Raw genomic sequence first — 16,373 nt, 5'->3', positions numbered from 1 at the left:
CCCTCAGGTCACTTTGATGCCTGATATCCTCACTCTTCCTCTTCTATCTTCTTGCCATGAATGTCACGGCTCTTGGCTCGGAGCTTGTTGACCTGTGACTCTGCAATGTCAGCCCGCTCCTCGGCCTCCTCCAGCTCGTGCTGGATCTTGCGGAACTTGGACAGGTTGACATTGGACAGCTCCTCCTGTGTGGGGAGAGGGAGTGAGGGGTGAGGAGCCCAGGGCAGGGCTTTCACTCCTGCTGCAAGTCAGCCTTATGGGCCTGCAAATCTCCATCCCCCTCCCACCACTGCTCACACATCAGCTTCACACAGAGCTCCTCATCCTCCCCTTTTCAGGGCCCTACTGGGACAAGCTTCACCAGGACTGTGTCACATATGAGGAGCAAATTCATCCCTTCGATTTTATCATTTCTGTACTTATTCTCACACTGTTTCTCTGTATGAGTTTTTTGAAGCCTCCTGCTGCTGATTAGTAGCAGAGATTCAGGAATTTGTCAGTCACTGGGTGTGGCCCCTGGGTTTGTTTACTCTGGCCTCCTCTGTGAAACAGGCTGCAGATCTTCCCTTCATGAATGTTCCTAAATGCAGGGTGCCCAGGGCTCACCAAGGCCTCATGAAACTATAGCAAAACAGCATGGCCAAAAATGTTGCGTCTTGGGAGTTTCTTTCATATCCCTCTCCTGGTATTCAGACTCATTCAATGTGTGTCCTGCCCTAATGGAATTTTTACCCATTCTCAGAGCGATACTTACAGCCTCCTCAGCTTGTCTCTTGTAGGATTTCACTTTCATTTGCAGCTTGTCCACCAGATCCTGCAGCCTGAGCACATTCTTCCTGTCTTCCTCAGACTAAAGCAGTTGGCAAACACAATAGAGAGTCAATTCTTGGTTCTGCATCACATGAGGTTAACAATTCCCCATGGGGATGGTGTGGGCAAAATGTGACTCACTGTGAGAAAGCCCAGTGAGAGCAGGAGAGCTCCTGCCTTACCTGGTAGGTGAGTTCCTTCACCCTGCGCTCGTACTTGCGCACACCCTTCACGGCTTCAGCGCTGCGCTTCTGCTCAGCATCAACCTCCCCTTCCAGCTCCCGCACCTGCAAGGACAAGCCCAGCCCTGCAGCTGCCCTGGCAATGTCTCTCCAAGGAGGGACACGCTCACTCAGGCACAGCCCCAGCCCTACACACCCTGGCCTCCAGCTTCTGGATCTGCTTCTTCCCTCCCTTCAGTGCCAGCTGCTCGGCCTCTTCCAGACGGTGCTGCAGGTCCTTCACTGTCTGGTCCAGGTTCTTCTTCATCCTCTCCAGGTGGGCACTGGTGTCCTGCTCCTTCTTCAGCTCTTCTGCCATCATGGCCGCCTGATCAGAGCAAAGGGTCAAAGACATTTTGGGACTGGAGATGTTTTGGGGAGACTACATTCACCAGCAGCAATGCCAGGAGCGTCCAACTCACATCTGTGATGGCCTTCTTGGCCTTCTCCTCAGCATTGCGGGCTTCCTGGATGGTATCCTCCATTTCACTCTGGATCTGAGAAATGTCTGTTTCCAGCTTCTTCTTGGTATTGATCAGGCTGGTGTTCTGTGCAACAGGAAAGACAAGATTCCTACTGTCAGACCAAATGCCTCCACATCAAGGCCTGAAAATGTGGCTATGGTTTAGGAATGTCTTTAGTGCAAGAGACTTCTTTAGTAGCAGAGCAGTAAACCAGATATTGAGGGCTGGATGGAGGGGACATATTGCAGCACATTTCTTCAAATGTGTACACAGAAGTCACTTAAAAGATGAATAACAATTTCAGTCTTTGTTATCACTTGTGAATGGGAATAATTTCCAACAGCATCTTACCTGGGTGTGGAGGAGCTGTGCACGTTCAGTGGCATCCAGAAGCTCCTGCTCAGCCAATTTCCTCGACCGCTCCGTCTGCTCCAGGGCTGCCCGGAGCTCCTCAACTTCAGCCTGCAGCAGGTTTGCTCTGCGCTCCACCATGGCCACCTGCTCCTTCAGGTCATCCTGTGTCCTGAGAGCATCGTCCAAGTGCAGCTGAGTGTCCTGGAAAGAGAGACAAGGGAAATTACCAGGCATCAGTGGGTGCTTCAATAGTAAAAAAGTCATGGATCTCATTTCTCTTTCTGTAGCTCTGCTGAACGGACCTTGAGCACAGCCTGGGTGTTCCTCAGGTTCTTCTGTGCCTCTGCAGCCTGGCGGTTGGCATGGCTCAGCTGGATCTCCATTTCATTCAGGTCTCCCTCCATCTTCTTCTTCAGCCTCAGGGCTTCATTCCTGCTCCTGATCTCAGCATCCAGGGTGCTCTGCATGGACTCCACAATTCTGAGGTGGTTCCTCTTCAGCTGGTCAATCTCCTCATCTTTCTCTGCTATCTTCCTGTCAATCTCAGACTTCACTTGGTTGAGCTCAAGCTGCAGGCGCAGGATCTTCCCCTCCTCATGTTCCAGGGAGGCCTGCACAATTCAGCACAAAGGATGTTTTATTTTCAAAGTAATCTTTCATGCAGTTCCATATGAAAGGCAGGCTTGGATCCTGCTCTCTCTCCAAAAGACTACACCCATACTCTTGTTGGTGGGGGCCATCATTAATTAGCCTTGTCTGTACCTCAGCTTCCTCCAGGGAGGCCTGAAGTTCAGATTTCTCCTGCTCAATCTGCTTCTTGACTTTCTCCAGCTCATGAATCGCCTTTCCTCCCTCCGCAATCTGCTCCGTGAGGTCGGAAATCTCCTCTGTGGGAACAAAGATCAATGGCATGGTCAGGCAGAGAGCAGAATGAAAAGGGCCTGTCCCACCAAGGTGACAGGCATCTCTGCAGACCTGCAGGCACAGAGCCATGAAGAATGGTGGGAATGGCTGATAGTGAGAAAGGCCAGGGAGGAGCAGAGGGCCAGGGACTTACGCTGCAAGTTCTTGTTCTCCCGCTTCATTGTTTCCAGGTGGTCCAAGGACTCCTCATAAGCATTCTTCATCTTGAACAGCTCCGTGCTCAGAGAGCGCGACTCCTTCTGCGAGGCCTCCAGCTCAGCCTGCGTTTCCTCATACTTCTGCTTCCATTCTGCCAGGATCTGAAGAGAAATGGGGGGTGAGTAGGGCTGTGGCCATCACAGGGCCCTGCTCTGACCAGGAGTGCTGGTGCTGGAGGCCAAAAGACCTTGTCAAAGTTCTTCTGCTTCTTATCCAGAGCAGCACAGGCAGCATTGGATCTCTCCACATCAATCATCAGGTCCTCCACTTCATTCTGCAGCCTCTGCTTTGTCTTTTCCAGGGAGGCACATTTGGCATTGACAGCCTCAACATGCTCCTCTGCATCCTGCAGGCGCTGGGCCAGCTTCTTCCTGGGAGGAGACAAGCACAGTTGCATGTCAGGGCTTGGAATGCTGTCTGTTCTATAATGTCATAAGAGTGCAGGTTTGTCAATTTGAGGGTTTTTAGCCAAGCACTTTTCACAGATATGTAAGAATTTATCCTTTTCTGCGTCCTGTCACCTGGGGAGGATTAGACATGCCTTAGCACTTCTAATGACTATGTTTTCTCTTCCAATCTCTCTTTTTTTCTCCCTCCCTCTTTCTCCATTTTTTTTTCAAATACACAATGTCCTTGCCTTTATACGACCCTTGTCTGAGCACACTCGCAGACATTCTAATTTCCTTTGACCAGTTTCAGTCTTCTCCCATCATTTCCCATTCTGCTTCCCCACATACTTGGCCTCCTCGAGCTCCTCTGTGCGCTGAATCGCGTCCGTCTCATATTTGGTTCTCCACTGGGCCACTTCACTGTTGGCCTTGGACATGGCTCGCTGCAGCTCTGCCTTGGCCTCCTGCTCCTCCTCATATTGTTCCCGGAGCAAGTCACAGTCGTGGCGAGCGGACTGCAGGGCGTGGGCCAGGGCATTCTTGGCCTGTGGGGACATTGGGTTTGGCAAACTTGAATACTTATATTTAAATCCCTCTTGACTGTGAACTCGAACATGAAAACGGAATGAAACTCTAATTGGGCAAATGTATAGCTTGGAGCTGGTGAAGCCCTCGTTGACATATTCTGGAGCATCAGGATGAATTAGTAATGGCTCCATTGGGGACAGTAATCTGCTACTTGTTTAAACATGTGGCTGAATCCTGTCTCAGAGAGGATCATCACGATTTCATGGAAACCTTGTTGATTACTTCCTCCAGCACCTAAAATATCAGGCTTCCTTCCCTCTCTAGAGGAAGAGCAAGGCATTGTGCATTACTGGTGTCCCCTCCAGTCCTATGTGTGTTTGGGGAAAGAACACTGAAGCGGTCTAGCATCAGTCAGGATTCTGCAGATGCTTTTGGGGGTGATGTAGGCTGTGGACACTAGGGTACTTCCAGACCTTGATTTCTTCCTCTAGATGTCTCTTGAGTTCCTCAATCTGTTGGGTAAATCCTTGCTTGCCCCTAGACAGCTGAGAAATCAGAGCATCTTTCTCCTCCACCTGGCGGGAAAATTCACCTGGAATAGGAAAGGAAAAAAAGGAAGTAGATTGTTCCTCTTATGACAACTTCTGCTTGTAAAGCCATGTAATCTGGAATGGCCTGGAGAGCTTATACCAGCTGCCACTTGTACTCTCAGGGCACAGAGGTCCTGCACTTGAACTTTGGGGATGAGGATGTCTCACCTGACTCTGTCTGCAGACGAGCTCTTTGCGTATTGAGGTCGTTGATCATGCGCTGATTCTGCTCATCCTTAGTTTTGAGCTCACTCAGCTGATCTTCCAGTGTGCGGCACATCTTCTCCAGATTGGCCTAGCGAGGAAACAAAGAAAAGGAAAAGAGATGATGGTCTGCACTCTGCCTTATTGTCACAGTGGAGATTTTGTTTCTGAGAATGTGTGTGTCAGAGGCAGCTTTCGTGCCACACTTTGTTCTTGTGAGCATTTTCTCCTGCAACTCCATACCTTGGCTTTGGAGACAGACTCCATGTTGCTGGCCAAGTCATCAATCTCCATTTTCAGCTCACTCTTCTCCTTCTCCAGCTTCTGCTTCACGCGTTGCAGGTTGTCGATCTGCTCGCCCAGCTCAGCTGTGCTGTCCGCGTGCTTCTTGCGCAGGGCAGAAGCCGTGGCTTCGTGCTGCAGCGTGGCCTCTTCCAGGTCACGGCGCATCTTCTGGAACTCTGCCTCACGCTTCTTGTTCATCTCAATCTGAGCTGCTGTGGCCCCTCCTGCTTCTTCCAGGCGCTCGCTGATCTCCTCCAGCTCCCTGGACAGGTCAGCGCGATGCTTCTCTGCTTTAGCGCGAGAGGTTCGCTCTGCCTCAATTTCCTCCTCCAGCTCCTCAATGCGGGCCTGCAGAACAGCAGGGACCCTTCACAGCTGTGCCCTCCTCCTGCCTGAGCTGAGCTGAGCAAGGCAGGGCAAGGAACAGAGACTTGCCTGCAGCTCCTTGATCTTCTTCTGAAATTGCATGCCCAGGGCTTGTTCATCTTCAATCTTGCTCTGGATCTGGCTGATTTCAAAATCTTTCCTTTGGGACAAGGGAACCGTGTTAGAGCTCCAAGGAAAAAGACAACTGCTGCAGCCCAGCACTCAGGTGCCCCAGAGCCACACTTACTTCTTCAGTTTTTCATCCAGCTGCTGCTTATCATTCTCCAAATCCATGATGCTGTCCTGGGCCAGCTTCAGGTCTCCTTCCAGTTTCCTCTTCGCTCTCTCCAGGTCCATGCGCAGTTTCTTCTCTTGCTCCAGGGACCCTTCCAGCTAAACACAACAAGACCATCAGCCCTCTGCCAGCCACGTTGGACTCCATACCTGTCCTGTTCCTGCTCTATGTCTGTGTGCTTACATCATCCACTTGCTGTTCCAGCTTGGTCTTGGCTTTGGTCAGAGTATTGACTTTGTCTTCCTCTACCTGCAGGTCATCCAGGGTCTGCTGATGGGCCTCTTGGAGGGCTTTCTTCTCCTTTGTCAGCTTGGCAATGGTCTCATCCAGAGCTGCCATCTCCTCAGTCAGGTTTTTCACCTTTGAGAAGAAGGGACCAAATATAAATAAAGGAAGCAGCTATAGAAGTCCTGTGATAACACACAGCCCATTTTCTGGAGTGCGAGTGACTGGTTCTACCTCATACCTTGTTTTCAGTGGCATGTTTTTCCTTCTCCACCTTGGCCAGTGTTAGCTCAAGGTCATCAATATCTTTCTTCAGCTCTGAACATTCATCCTCCAGCTTCCTCTTCTTGGCTGTCAACTCAGCATTAATTTCCTCTTCTTCTTCAGCCCTTTCTGTCAGCTCCTTAATTTTGGCTTCCAGCTGGATTTTGTTTTTGATGAGCTGGTCACACCTTTCCTCAGCATCAGCCAAGCTATCTGCTTCCTGGTGGGGAGATAGAAATTTGTGGATTCTGATGTTTTGAACTTTCCCAGCTCTGCCTCTTTTATTACTGAGTAACAATTGAACCTGACATTCAAGATCAGCAGCAGAGAGATCTTGAGTGGTGTCTACTGGTAAGCCTTGTCATTTGGAATTCAATATTTATTCCAAATTTTTGTGCCTCCTAAATATGTCTCCTAGGGTGACTAGCTATGAGAATGCCTCATAACACTCACAAGCAGAATGGAATAGGGGTTACTTCAGTTTCTAGTTTCAGCAGGAATAATGGCTTGGAGTAGTTTTCTCATGGAAAAAATATGCAATATCTTCTTCTGCTTAATTGACTAGTTAACTTTATAGTATTTCAGCAATAGAAGCTTTATGAGAATACTTCAGTGCAGAATGATTTGTTTTCTTTGGTCAAATTGCGTTTTCCTAATTGAGTTTGGAGAAAAAGTAGGTTATTCTCAGGTTTGCTTTTACAGTGTTAGACAGAAACACTGCTTTGAAAATTATTTCTCTTCAAGCTCCAAGTTCTCCGCTGTTCAATACACATTGTCTGCTGCTACGTGGCTCTTTCCTCAGACAACAGCAATGGGGAGTGCCATGTGGGTCAGCCAGGAGTCTCAGTATGCCCCTGCCAGTGCCTGTTTACTACTCAAAATTAGAGTGCCTCAGAGTGTGTGATTTAAACTGTTTTCTTCTACCCATTAATTCCTGTGAATCTCTTTGCAGGATAAGAAGCATTCTGACAGTACATCACTCTTTTTCCAGAGGAAAATGAACCATGGTACTCACAGCCTGCACTTGGAGCTGCAGGTCATTTTTCTCCTGCACCAGGGCCACCATTTTCTCTTCCAGCTCCTTCCGCTTTGCCTCAGACTTTGCAAGCTCTTCCTTGGTTTTCTCAAATTCTTGTTTCATGTTGGCCATTTCCTTCTCAGACTCTGCACTCTTCAGCAAAGGCTTGATCTTGAAGAACAGCTTCATCCATGGCCAGTGTTTGACATTCATGAATGCACGAACGTTGTACTGGATGCAGAAGATGGAGTCCCTGAAAACAAATCCACATGGTTATGGAATATCCTGTGTTTGGTGAATTTTGACTCAATTAGCCAGCTACCATTACAACATAACAAATGAGGGAAAAGTATCTACCTCCGCTCCACCATTCTCTGGTACTCCACTCTCATCAGGAAGCCTCTGGACCTGGCTTGTATCATGGTCATAATCTCTGCCAGTTTCTCATCTCTCATCTCCTCTAGCACACCTATCAGTCCAGCTTTGAAGAACACCTTGAGAAAGGCAAAATTGTAGTACATAAGTGTTGGGTAGTGCATTACTGGGGCACACTGTATTTTAATACAGAACTTCATTCTACCTTGGTGTGCCCAAATCTGTACTGGGTGTGGTCAACATCAATGGACCCAAGAAGCTTCTCTGAAGCCTTCTTGTTATCCATGAACTGACCTTCTGGAATTGCACTGGCATTAAGTACTCTGTATCTGTAGGAGAAGGCAGAACATTAAGAAATCAACAGTTCTGAAACCATCACTGTGATTGAACCTCACTGCCTACTTAGCAACAGCTGAATAATATCATGTTCATGAAACATATCATAAGAGTGCATTCTTTCAAGACAGTGAAAGACGTGAAAGACACTGTGAGGGTGCAAGAACCATTCATACCATTAACTAAGAGTCCAATGTCTCCTCACAATCAGCATAAAATAAATCATAAATTCACAACAAAACATGACAATGTAAAATGTAAAGATTTTTAAGATGATTAGGCTCTTCAGTTTGCTGTGAATTGGCAGAAAGGTTCAGAGCTCTCACCTCTGTTTGAAGTCAGCATAGAGGACTCTGCTGGGGAACCCTTTCCTGCAGATCCTGATCCCTTCCAGCACGCCGTTACAGCGCAGCTGGTGCAGCACCAGCTCATGCTCCATGGCACCTGACAAATACCACCATTAGTGACTACCCTGCTGTTTGGCACTCAGGAGAAGAGCTTCTGCTGCTCAAGCTTTCCTCCCCTTGGCTTGCCTTACCAGGTGTTTTAGTTTCATTTGGGATGATGCACCGTACAAAATGGGGGTGAGTGCTTCTCAAGTTAGTCATCAGCTTGTTCAGATTTTCCTGTGAGATTACAAGGAAGAGTTCAGGTTTAATCTAGTAAGAACCCCATGCCTATCTTTGATGTGCATAAAAAAAATTAGTCTTTCTGGGTCTTGAACTGTAGGAAATGCATAATTAAGTTGGTGTAAAAATTGTATAAATACGAATCAGAGTCTTAGTGAATTACAGGCTTGTCTTCTGACTGCAATTTCACTGAACTCCTATGATATTTAAGTAGATATTTAAATGAGGAAATGAATTCTGCTCTTACCCTGAAGAGAGCTGAGACAGTCTGGAAGGAAGAACCCTTCTTCTTGCCTCCCTTCTTGCCACCACCACCAGCATCTGCAAGTCACAGAAAAGAAAAAGAAACATTTTTTTTTTATTATGGGCAATAAATACTGGATACTACAAAACACAAAGCCACTTTATATTCCTTGTGGTTTAGCTTTAATTCTAAGAAAACCATGCCATATTAAAAATAAAATTTCTACAAAACGCACCTGCATCTGCTCCACCATAGTTGGCAAAGAGTAAAGCCAGGGTCTTCAGGGATGATTTCTGGTACAGCCCAATGACTGTTTCATTCAGAGGGTCCTTGTTCTTCTCCAGCCACCCAGTGATGTTGTAGTCCACTGTGCCAGCATAGTGCACCAGGGAGAAGTGGGCCTCAGCCTTGCCTTTGGCAGGCTTGGGCTTCTGGAAGTTGTTGGACTTGCCCAGGTGCTGGTCATAGAGCTTGTTCTTGAAAGAGGTGTCAGTTGCCTTGGGGAACATGCACTCCTCTTCCAGGATGGAGAAAATGCCCATGGGCTGGGAGAAATCACAAGTGACAGGGGAAGGTTAATGGAAATGTTCAATGTCGCTTTAGATGGGATGCTCACCTGCCTGGTCTAGTGGAAGGAGTCCCCCACCATGGTAGGGGATTGGAACAAAATGTTCTTTATGGTCCCTTCCAACCCAAACCAATCTGTGACTCTTTGACAATGACAAGAACCCTGTACTATGAACATCAAAGTCTTGTTGTACTATTGGAGGGCATCTCAGCCTGGATGAAAGCCTGGGTTTACCAGGAGTTGTTCTCAGTCAAGGAGTTTATTTCTTTGGCCATCCCTTGCCTCCCTGCAGCCTATCTTCATGGAATTGGTAGGAATGCCTATCCAGCTCACATGAGAATTGGTAGTAGAATTGGGGAAGCAATGATAAAGAGAAAAATATGGGGAAAAACAGCTACAAGGGGCGTTCTAGTTTGGGGAGGTCAGGTGATATGATATTTATTTCTCAAATTTGTCTGTGGACTTTGGATTTGACTGTGCCTCAGAAACATCACAGAATTCCAACAGCCATCATATCATGCAAGGGAAAGGTACCTTCTCAATGAGCTCAATGCAGGCAGCCAGGTCCATGCCAAAGTCAATGAACTCCCATTCAATCCCCTCCTTCTTGTATTCCTCTTGCTCCAGCACGAACATGTGGTGGTTGAAGAACTGTTGCAGTTTCTCATTGGTGAAGTTGATGCACAGCTGCTCAAAGCTGTTGAACTGCCCAAAGCAAGGAAAAGTGCACAGGTTCTCAAGGTGTGCTAAAACACACAGGCCCTTGCCACCATTCTCCTAAGGCTGTTTGAAGTTGAAACACCAGTCCCAACCCTACTATACCACCATGTGTTTCTACTCTAACACTCAATGTCCTTGGAAGGAGATTTTCATTATTACTTTGCAAATCAAAGCAAAAGTGACAATTCTTTTTCACTGTGCTACTCAGCTTCAAGTCTTTGGTAAGCTCAGTAGCTCCATGGTGCCAGTTCTCTGAGCTGCTGGATGGTAGAAACCTCCTGAGTGTCTCAGCCAAGAATTTCCCAGGTCTCAGAACAATAATATGAGGGGTTTTGTGTTCTGATACAGAAGTCCTTGCATCATCACTGCATTCACAGAACAGGAAACATGCTGTGAACTTGCCAGACCACTGCCTTTACTAGAGCATCCACCTCTCTGGCTCATAGCTGTGTGAGCCTTAGTCCTCTGTGTGTTCCTGTGTCCTCCTGACCCCTCCTTGCCCATTGACACTGTCAAGGTGTCAAACCCTTGCTCCTTACATCAAAGATCTCAAAGCCAGCAATGTCCAGCACACCAATGAAGTACTGCCTGGGCTGTTTCGTGTCCAGCTGTTGGTTGATACGAACAACCATCCACAGGAACATCTTCTCAAACACTGCCTTGGCCAGGGCACCCACAGCATTGTTCACCTAGCGGAGGAGACAGGATTGGAATTACCTCTGAGGGGCAAAGAAAAATGCGCACATAGTCCTTCAAGCTGTGCATTTTCAACTGTCAGATGTTACCTGTGTCACGTTTTGACCTTTGGTCACGAATTCATTCCCAACCTTGACTCGGGGGTAACACAAGGCCTTGAGAAATTCAGCTGAGTTGAGGCCAGTTAGGTAGGCAGCCTTGTCAGCCACTAGAGGTGGGGGGGGAGAGAAAAGCACTTGTTCATGGACAATCTCTATACTTCAGGTGTTGTGAACAACTTTGCTCTTCATGTTCTAGGAATGGAAAAACATTTATCTCATTCCATATTGAAGGCCTGTGAAGCAATGCAAACTCTGGAAACTACTGATGGTGGTCTTTGAAAGCAGGAACAAGTATGGCTTGGATAGGAAGAGCTTGAACCAGGAATTTCCCAGAAGAACAACAGAAGCCACTAGCAGGACGTAAGGCAAGGCATATTTTCTCTCTGTGGGAAGGGGATTTGTGCGTAGCACAGCTTGCAGGAGTTATTTCATCAAAAACACAATTGCCCATCAGGGTGTCTTAGTGCTTAGAGATTTGAGAGAGAGAGAGAGAGAGAGATAGCCTGTGTTGAAATTGAAGTTTCAGCATTCAGGCAGTATGATTTTGGGGAGCCACCATTGGATAGAATAATGGAACTCCCCATGACTAGGAAAGCGCCTCTGCAGTTAGAGGGACTGGGGCAAAAAAGGAATTCTCTGTGTGGTATGTGGGGACTCAGGCCACTGCAGTGTGCCTCTGGAGGCTAACATATCGCCTCTGGAGGCAGAGAAGAGCACAAATCAGCCCCTGAATTTGTGGGTACCTTCTGTGCCATCAGGCTCTGCCTGCTCCTCTCGTTGTTTCTGCTTGAACTTGAGGTTCCCATAGTGCATGACAGCCCCTGTCAGCTTGTAGATGGCTGTTTTCTCATCTGCAGTGAAGCCCAGGATGTCAATGGCACTCTGCAGTCAAAATAATGAATTCAAAAATGTGTCCTTAGTGGGTCAGAGATGTCACCCTCAAGGCATGCTCTGTAGGTACCTTGTTGCTGTGTTACTTACATCTGTAGCCATGAGCTCCTCTTGGTCATCAATACTGGGGACAGTGACCTCTCCTTGACTCACAAAATGGAAATCATAGGGGTTGGTGGTAATGAGGAGCATGTCTGCAAATAGGAAAAGGCAAGGCATAGGTTTACTTTTGCCAACAGGTAAGAGAGGGAGCTGTTCCTAAGTGATCAACCCAAAAAGCCATAATGCTCTTTCCTACCAATTAGCTCTGGCTTCTTGTTGGACATGATCTGATAAAAGATGTGGTAGCTCCTTTCCGCCTGGAGCTGGAAAGTGACTCTGGACTTCTCCAGCAGATCTGCCCAGAGAGGTAGAAAGAGTTAGACACTTGTGGGAATGTACATGGAGATGGGAATTTGGGAAGGGATGGGAGCCTTCCAGGAGAATCTCTTACAAGTTTCAATGTCAGCAGAAGCCAGTTTGCCTGTGGCACCAAAGTGGATTCTGATGAATTTGCCCTGTTAAGCAGAAGCAGCAGCAGGTCAGCCAGGATGTGTTCTGCTGACATCTCCTTTGCATGAAGAACTGCTCAGGCATCAAGTGTGTTGCCATGAGGGGGGGAGATCTTATGCAAAGCAAGAACTCACAAAGCGTGAGGAGTTGTCGTTCCTCACGGTCTTGGCGTTTCCAAAGGCCTCCAGCAGTGGGTTGGCGCTGATGATTTGATCCTCAAGCGTTCCCTGCAGGGACATCATTATTCAGTGACTGTGTTTGGTTGGCAGGGCAATGACAGGCCAAGCATTCAGTCTGTCCTTCCTGACTCACCTGCATTTTGCCTGATCCATGTTCTTCCTTTTTCTTCTCTCCACTGGCTGCAATTGTTGCAAAGTACTGGATGACACGCTTTGTGTTCACAGTCTTCCCAGCCCCGGATTCTCCGCTGCCAAAGCCAAGAGAGAAGCAGAGGGTGCGTGGTCAGGCAGGAGGTGCCCTGGCACCGGGCAGCCCCGCAGGGACCCACGCAGGGGGGTACCTACGTGATCAGGATGGACTGGTTCTCACGATCTGTGAACAAGGCAGAAAAGAGATTATTTTTAATTCACTGGCGATTGGCAGCTGATTTCTTTCATAAACCTGTATGCTTTCACCCATTTTGAATATTCTCATGTTCCCAGCTGCAGCTGGGAAGTTGACATCTCTACCCTCCAATGGTGTCTGGCGTAGCATACATGCAGTTCTTTTTCTGGATATTCCCTTCATGTCATACTCTTCATTTTGTTTATGTCAAATGATTTCAACCAAGGATCAGTTTTGTAGAGTTACTGATTAAATGGTCTATCAGTAAGCTGAATTGAACTGGAGCATGTGCTTCTCATATAGGAACAACCACTCCTGATCAGTCCACAAAACCCTCTAAATAGTTTTTATGTTGGTTCCCAAGTGATTGGTGATGAAATAAAATTACAGGAACATCATAAACATGTAGGAACCTTTATCAGCATAGTCTTCTCTGTAATATTGAAATTTTGGTATGTCCAGAACTAGAATTAATGTATCTTTTTTCAATAGCTTGAGCTGAGTTTGTTTCCCACAATTTTGTCTGCTTTCTTAACCCATGCTCACTTATTTTTGTGTCCCATTTTTATGCTCCATTTTTGAACCACTCAATGATGAAGGAAAAAATATGTTCCTGGTGTTGAGTTTGTTTCATCATGTCTCTGTCTTTTTTGTTCATCTTATCTTTGCCATGCATAATTTTATAAAGTAATAAAAATCTTCCTTCTAGGGTTACCAGCACAGCCTGTCCTACCTTTGGGAAACCTTTCATCTTCCTCTTTACCTGTTCCACTTTACTACATTCTTTTGTGAAGAAGGAAGTCTGAAAATGCATATGACACACCAGGAGCCAAGATACCCCTTGTATAATAGTAATGCTTTCTGTTTTGGTCTCTAATTCTTTCTCAGTGATCTCCAGGCTTCAGCTTTTTATTTTGTAGATTTATGATACTTAAGACAAAATTTTGAAGCAGTATTAGAAGATACTTATAAAAATTCTTGGCAGTGATGTTTTTTTCCCCGTGGCATTTGTTTTACACTCCTGTTCACAAAAAATTCTTGCAATTTCACAGAATAGGAACTTAATGTAATAAAGTCCCCCTGAAATTCTTCATTATTAGACTTCATTTTTGCTGACCTTAAGAATTTAGTGAAATCAGAAATATTTTCATCACTTCCAGATTATTTTTAAAAATGTTGAACAGTTGAAGGCCCAGAACAAGCCCTTTGAGAGTTGCCATTCAGACCAGTCTTCAATCCAGCTCACCATCCACTTGTTCTGCCCTCCCTCCCTGAGTTTGCCTATGAGGATATCATGAGAAACAGCATCAAAAGCCTTGCTGAAATGCAGGTAGACAATTTTCAATGCTCTCCCCTCATATCTCAGTGCAGTTATCCCATTGTAGAAAGAAATCAGGTTGAATTAAGCATAATTTCCCTTTGGTGAAGCCATGCTGACTACTCCTGATCAAATTCTTGTATTCTGCGTTTTTAGAGATAGTCTCCAGGATTAGCCATTCCAAAACTCAAGTGAGGCCAACAGGCCTGTAGTTCCTTGGATCTTCCTTTTTGCCCTTTTTGAAGATTTGTGACATTTGCTTTCTTCCAGTCCTCACACACGTCTCCTGACTGCCATGACCATTCCAAGGTGAATGAGAGGCCAAGATATGATGCCCTCCAGTTCACTCAGCACTTGCAGGTGCATCCCAGTTGGATGAACTTGTGGAAGTCAGGTTTGACTAAATGATCTCAACCCTGATCCTCTTCACCCAAAGGAAAGTCTTCATCATTTCCAATGACAAGAGAGAATGCACCTGCACAACACTATTAACTACTTTGCCATCAATAGACTTTTTCTCCTTTGTGAGAGTTTACAGCCAAGTGATTTTAAAGAAAATCATGAAACTCACCAGTCAGCATGAACTGATAGGCGTTGTCAGAGATGGAGAAGATGTGTGGAGGGGCCTCCTGGCGCTTCTTGCCTCGGTAGGCCAACACCACCTCGGGGTTGTACACCGGCAGCCACTTGTAGGGGTTGACGGTGACGCAGAAGAGACCCGAGTAGGTCTGCAAGGAAGGGACACAGCACCTTGGCTTCCCCTGAGGCTGGCCCAGCAGCTGCTGAGGCTGCCCAGAGGAAGCTGCTGCTGCCACTTACGTAGATCATCCAGGCTGCGTAACGCTCTTTGAGGTTGTACAGCACGGCGGGTTCGTGCAGGTGGGTCATCATGGCCATGTCCTCGATTTTGTCATACTTGGGAGGGTTCATGGAGAAGATTTGATCTTCTTTCACAGTCAGGGTCTGCCAAAAAAACAGAAAGATCCACATGTGTCACTTAAAAGCTCAAAGTGGGGATCAAATGTCCTTGAGTCTTGTTTTTGACTCACCTCTCCCCCTTCGGTCTTGACAGTGACTTTGCCTGATTCCCTGCTCTCAATTTTGCCTTTCACAAAGGATTCTTTAGGATGAGCCACAAAGACTGATGTCTTGGCATCAAAAGGTTTGTTCTGAGCCTCAATTCTCTCCTTCTCCGATTTTCGGAGGTAAGGAGCTGCCTCCCCAAAACAAGCTAACTCAGCATCTGCAGAGGCCATGGCTGCAGTTTACTGAAGGCACATCAGCAGAGAACCCTGTGGAAGAAAAGAAATGTAACATGAATAGATCATACTTATACCTTGCTTGTAAGGACAGCTTTTCTAATGATTTAAAATTGAGCACTTAGTAGAATTGCTAAAACTACCAAAAGTTGCCTTCCTTGTGTTTAATGGTTTAAACCCAGAAGAGAAAAATATTGTTTCATCCTTAAATAATATATAACAACCTTGTAATTTTTTTTTTATTTGTGTCTTTCTGGTACTGTGTAGATTTTACTTTGCCTTTATGGATTGTAGTGTCATATTTGAGAATATGAAATATGTTAAAGGAACATTTTTATTCTAGTATAAAATAATTTTTAAAAGTATAGATAGAATAAATTTTATAGCCTTAAATGCAGAAGGAAAAACTTAGTTGGAAACCAGTTTCAAAGGAAAAAAATATATATGCATAATATGCAATAAGAGGAATACCGAGTAGCTAGATCCAGTGCACTTACCTTGAAACTTTTCTAGTAGACAGGGCAGAGCACTGCAAAGACTCTTTTATAGAGTCTCATTGGCAGGTGCTCTGCATTCTTCCCCTTTCTTCGGTCAAAACATTTTTTGGCAAACATTCTTTGGCAAGGCATTGTCTGGCAAACTGAACTAATGGCACAGTCATTTGATTTAATAAGATATATTTAGAAATGTTTTGTATCTTACCAATGCTGTGAATGTATTGACTAAAAATAATTTGTCTAGAGACATAAGGACAGAAGTTCAGTTAGTCGTGGCATTTGGAAAATTTGGATGTAGGACCAGTGAGCCATACTGCTTCCAATGGTTTCTTCATGTACTGAAGGCAGATTTTTATTGCATGACTGTGGTGTTACTCTGACACATCCTCGGTCCAGCATTTCCATCACATCACAAATATCACTGTCACTGAAGCTCCTTGAAACACACTCTTCTCCTGGTCATGGGCATTTTGATTGTTAAAAGAGCT

At 46.0% G+C, this 16,373-nt stretch overlaps 1 protein-coding gene across 1 annotated transcript; it reads right to left on the bottom strand.

Annotated features, from left to right (window-relative positions):
- Positions 1 to 29: 29 nt before the first annotated feature.
- On the bottom strand, positions 30 to 15,385 carry LOC136566476 (myosin heavy chain, skeletal muscle, adult-like). Its single transcript, XM_066565631.1, has 38 exons — positions 15,179 to 15,385; positions 14,949 to 15,092; positions 14,701 to 14,857; positions 12,772 to 12,799; positions 12,560 to 12,674; positions 12,382 to 12,474; positions 12,189 to 12,252; positions 11,994 to 12,092; positions 11,786 to 11,889; positions 11,548 to 11,686; positions 10,793 to 10,911; positions 10,547 to 10,696; positions 9,822 to 9,992; positions 8,955 to 9,264; positions 8,723 to 8,796; positions 8,385 to 8,472; positions 8,173 to 8,290; positions 7,716 to 7,839; positions 7,493 to 7,629; positions 7,133 to 7,388; positions 6,095 to 6,337; positions 5,812 to 5,988; positions 5,581 to 5,726; positions 5,403 to 5,493; positions 4,926 to 5,315; positions 4,647 to 4,773; positions 4,362 to 4,480; positions 3,709 to 3,905; positions 3,159 to 3,342; positions 2,907 to 3,072; positions 2,612 to 2,736; positions 2,152 to 2,460; positions 1,847 to 2,050; positions 1,454 to 1,579; positions 1,189 to 1,359; positions 993 to 1,097; positions 755 to 850; positions 30 to 185 (listed from the first exon to the last, which is right to left on the bottom strand). Exons 1-38 carry the CDS (start codon positions 15,383 to 15,385, stop codon positions 30 to 32), a joined length of 5,829 nt encoding a protein of 1,942 aa, XP_066421728.1.
- Positions 15,386 to 16,373: the final 988 nt, after the last annotated feature.

Source organism: Molothrus aeneus, chromosome 25 (genome assembly GCF_037042795.1).
Source record: "Molothrus aeneus isolate 106 chromosome 25, BPBGC_Maene_1.0, whole genome shotgun sequence".
Lineage (NCBI taxonomy): Eukaryota > Metazoa > Chordata > Aves > Passeriformes > Icteridae > Molothrus > Molothrus aeneus.
This window is presented reverse-complemented; position numbering and strand designations above follow the sequence as displayed.

Bases quoted from the DNA above. Each gene is read 5' to 3' on its own strand.
- LOC136566476 (XM_066565631.1), bottom strand. From the start codon at position 15,385: ATGGCCTCTGCAGATGCTGAGTTAGCTTGTTTTGGGGAGGCAGCTCCT. The intron at 15,093-15,178 runs GTGAGTCAAAAA...TTTTTTTGGCAG, and splicing joins TCAAGACCGAAGGGGGAGAG to ACCCTGACTGTGAAAGAAGA. The intron at 851-992 runs GTAAGGCAGGAG...CAACTGCTTTAG, and splicing joins TGAAGGAACTCACCTACCAG to TCTGAGGAAGACAGGAAGAA.